General features: G+C 37.0%; 1 protein-coding gene across 1 annotated transcript; it reads right to left on the reverse strand.

Annotated features, from left to right (window-relative positions):
- Positions 1-250: 250 nt before the first annotated feature.
- NXPH2 (neurexophilin 2) lies at positions 251-3225 on the reverse strand. The gene is made up of 2 exons (XM_036254640.1): positions 3214-3225; positions 251-1029 (listed from the first exon to the last, which is right to left on the reverse strand). The coding sequence occupies exons 1-2, from the start codon at positions 3223-3225 to the stop codon at positions 286-288; spliced, it is 756 nt and encodes a 251-aa protein (XP_036110533.1). The 3' UTR covers positions 251-285.
- Between the last annotated feature and the right edge of the window lie 534 nt (positions 3226-3759).

The raw sequence follows: 3759 nt of genomic DNA on the forward strand, positions 1-3759 counted from the left end.
AGAAACAGCATTTCCAGGACTTCACCATCCTACATAGAAGTGATGGTTTCCTAAACAGTTTGACTCTTTAGATTAAGATACTTATGATCGAAACAAACACACTTCACACTTAGAGATGTTTCCTTTCCTTTCCTTTTTTTTTTTTTTTAATTCGTAAACCTATTAGGGAACTAAGGTTCACTGCCAGAAACAAAAGGAATCCTTGACCGTGAAGAGCTGGGCTTGGTTCTTGGTCATTCTAAGTAAATACATGTCTGTCCCTCACTTCTATCACTGTGGAAAGATTCAGCCAGAAGATAAGTAAGGAGTCTCACTATGGTAATTGTAGTCAGGACAGACCTTTTGCACGAGTTTATAATCAACACTGTAAAAGGCAATGTAAATGCAAATGACCTTGAAGGGCTTGGAGCACAACCAGGACACATGGCTCTGAGTCTGCTCCTGGTAGCAGATCTTGGATGGGTCAAAGTTGCATAGGGCCGTCTTCTTTGCCCGATCTGTTTTTTCATACTCAATGCGACAATTGAAAGATTTGGATTCCTTGGTCTCCAAGGAAGACTGCGGGGAAACTTCAAATTCCACCACTTTGGAGGGGGGTACCAAACTCACTGACACATTGCCCAGGCCGGTGGAATTGTGTCGGAAATAAACACTGAAAGTTCCATTTCCATGGTCAACAATTTTCCCTGTGATCAGGAGGTTGAGTTTAACAGTTTTAATGTTGGAATGGAAGTCACCCCATCCAAACATTTTCTTAAATTTTCCCGTTTTTACTATTGGCCTCCGTTTAGTTCTTGCCAGTGGCTCCTGGACCTCCGTGATGTTGGCCAGCCAATCCCAGAAGTTTTCCATGCTGTCCGCATAGGCCAAGTGTCCAGGCTTTGGGACTGGGGACTGTTTAACAAACAGGCGCAGAGGATTGATGATCCTTGAATGAACCACGTTCCCGACCAGGGTCCCTGGAGCATCTTTGTCTTCCCAGTCCAGCCCCTCTGTGGCATGCACCACCTTTTTACTGTCACAAAATAACTGTGTGGAAAGAAAAAAGAGAAATACATTTTAGGTTAGACTTTGAGCACACACGTACTATAAAACCAAAGCACAAGGGAAATTCTTGCAATATAATTTTGATTCTTGCCAAATAGCATTTCCCACACACAGCTGGCTCAGCGGTATAACGAGATGAGCATTTAATTCAAGCAATGTACATTTGTGAGCACACAAATTAAAACGATGAGATTAAAAAGAAAGTGTTTTATTTTAATGGGTTGATGTAATTTTACTGTTTCCTAATCTTTACAATTCTACCTTTCCAGATTGGGGGAAGTAGTATATTTTGATCTCTTATTTAATAAAAACATTAAATTTGTGATGTCTTTTCTTTCAGGTGGAAGACAAATCTAAAATGCTGAAGGTTTCTCTCAAGGAGCTAGAAAGCACCTGAATATAAGATACTGATGACTTAAATATATTTACAAATATTAGGATATTATTATATTCAAAGACTTAGGTCATATCATAGCTTTTGATATAATTCTATCTCAAACTCTGTAACAAAAAAAGAGTGTGGCTAATAATAGAAAGTCCTACAAAAGTTCTGCTTGAAAAAATATCATTTCAAATTTAGTTGCCTTTATAGAAACAAGTAAATTAGAAATGTGTAATTTGAATCAATTAATAGACTGTGTATATTGCAATAAAGTTTATTACAACTGAAGTATACCCTGAAAAATTGAATTGCTAAGAGTTATACATATGGTTTATAGATTCCACAGTATTTTTGGTTCAAATAGTACCCACTGAAACATAGCGCTTGATCTGCTTTTGATTTTTCTTTTTATTCTTTTCGTAGTAGTGTAAGAGTCCCCACGATTTCTAAAAATCATCGAGTTAAGTCAACATAGATTTTGAGGCACAGAATTGTAATATATGAAACTGTTGCCTGGAGTGAATATTTATAAATGAGTTATAAAGTCTGGAAAATAGAGGTTTCTAGTGGAAACACAGATAGTCTCTTATCTCTAATAGCACAAGCCATGCTGGTAATGATTCTTGGGGAAACTGTCAGCATGATGGAAAGGATGAGAAAGAAGTGAGAATGTGTGTATGTCCCGTTGCCCCAACCCCTTCAAACTTTGCAAAGCACCTGGTGAAAATAGTCTCTGATTATTACAAAAATTATTGCTTTCAATCCAATTAAAAAAAAAAGAGAGACATAGCCTGGATTATAACTATTGTACTCAACTACACAGTAGAGTTTAATAACACACGGCTATCTTTTGTAAGTTCATGATAACTTAGAAGTTCAGATTCGGACAGAGCTTTGTGGAAGTGTGCTCACCTATACCTCGTCCCCACAATCACTTTAGAGTAGGTATCCGAGGGCTTAATGTGTGGGTTTGCTTATTTTTTGCTTTGGGATGGGGAATTTATAATATATTTTGGCCCCTTTGATTAATTTTCTGAAGACTTTGCCTCTTCATCTCTAGTATTTTTAAAGATTCTTTTTAGTTAAATTACTGAGGGTTTGGCAGAAGGGCAAATTGATATGGTGTAAATTCTTACTATTTTGAGAACTTAAATCTGTATTTCTTCTTCTTAGGGGCTTATGCATGCTGAACTGATACTTTTCTCTCTCTCTCTTGGTATTGAAAAGTTCACATATTTATTAGGAAAAGGGGGATCTGGCTCAAAATATTCTGGGTATTTCTGATACTATAACCGTTTTCTGATTTTGAATACTCTTAAGTATGACATTCAACATTGGTAATAGCCTGTGGAGTCTGTACTGGCTCCAGTTATGACTTGAGTTTCCTGAGAACTGATGCAGCCTCGTCCAAGTGATGTGTCCTGGCCTCTCCCCAGCGAGAGACCCAAGGACACACGAGCAGATAAGAAATTATTTGATGGTCAAGGTCCAATTTCTCTTCTCTGTGATTATGATTCTTGTTGCACAGCTTCTATTATCCATTTTTCACCCATTTCCAGTATTTTATGAACTCTGCCTTGCATGGTGACAGAGACCCCCCCCCCCCACTTGCTAAGAATCATGGGTACGCAAGAACTTGTCCTTGACTTCTGGTCTCCAATCCCCTGTTTGGTACAATTTCCTAACCTCTCCCCTCATTCCTGCCTGCCTTTCTCTCTTTCATACGTAAATGCTCTTTGACATTTTCCCCTTCAGCTTGTTATTTTCAAAATCTCAATTCTTACCTTTACGTACATTCTGCTGATTAAATCTGTTTTTCACTCAGAAGTATGACAGTAATCTTTGCTACCGGCAGCAATATGCTTTTTTTCCCCCTTAAAATGTTTGTTTTACATTATACATTTTGCTGACTTTTTTCTGCCTGGATCATTTTACTTGATTTAGCACATTGCCTGATTTTCTCTTTATTTTCATGTTATTGGAAACCTATAAATATTGACCCCATCATTCAAGGACAAGTAAGTTCACAATCATGAAGACTCTGAAGTTGACTGGTGTTGGTACATTTTGGAATATATGACAGAGTCCTTTAGGAGCTAGACATTATAAGATCCTTCTCTTACCTCTAAGAACTTTTGTGGTGATAATGAAATTACTCAATGATAATAAATAATAACCAAAAATGGTCACATACTGAGACTTAAAAAAAAAATCTAAAAATTTTCTTTGTAGTAAATTATGTTAAACAACTTGACCCAAACATACTCACCCTAAGAAATATGAGTATAAAAAAAAAAAATCCAAGTTTATCAAACAGCTTGATTCAATGT

This window comes from Molossus molossus, unplaced genomic scaffold, assembly GCF_014108415.1.
Source record: "Molossus molossus isolate mMolMol1 unplaced genomic scaffold, mMolMol1.p scaffold_m16_p_11, whole genome shotgun sequence".
Taxonomy (NCBI): domain Eukaryota; kingdom Metazoa; phylum Chordata; class Mammalia; order Chiroptera; family Molossidae; genus Molossus; species Molossus molossus.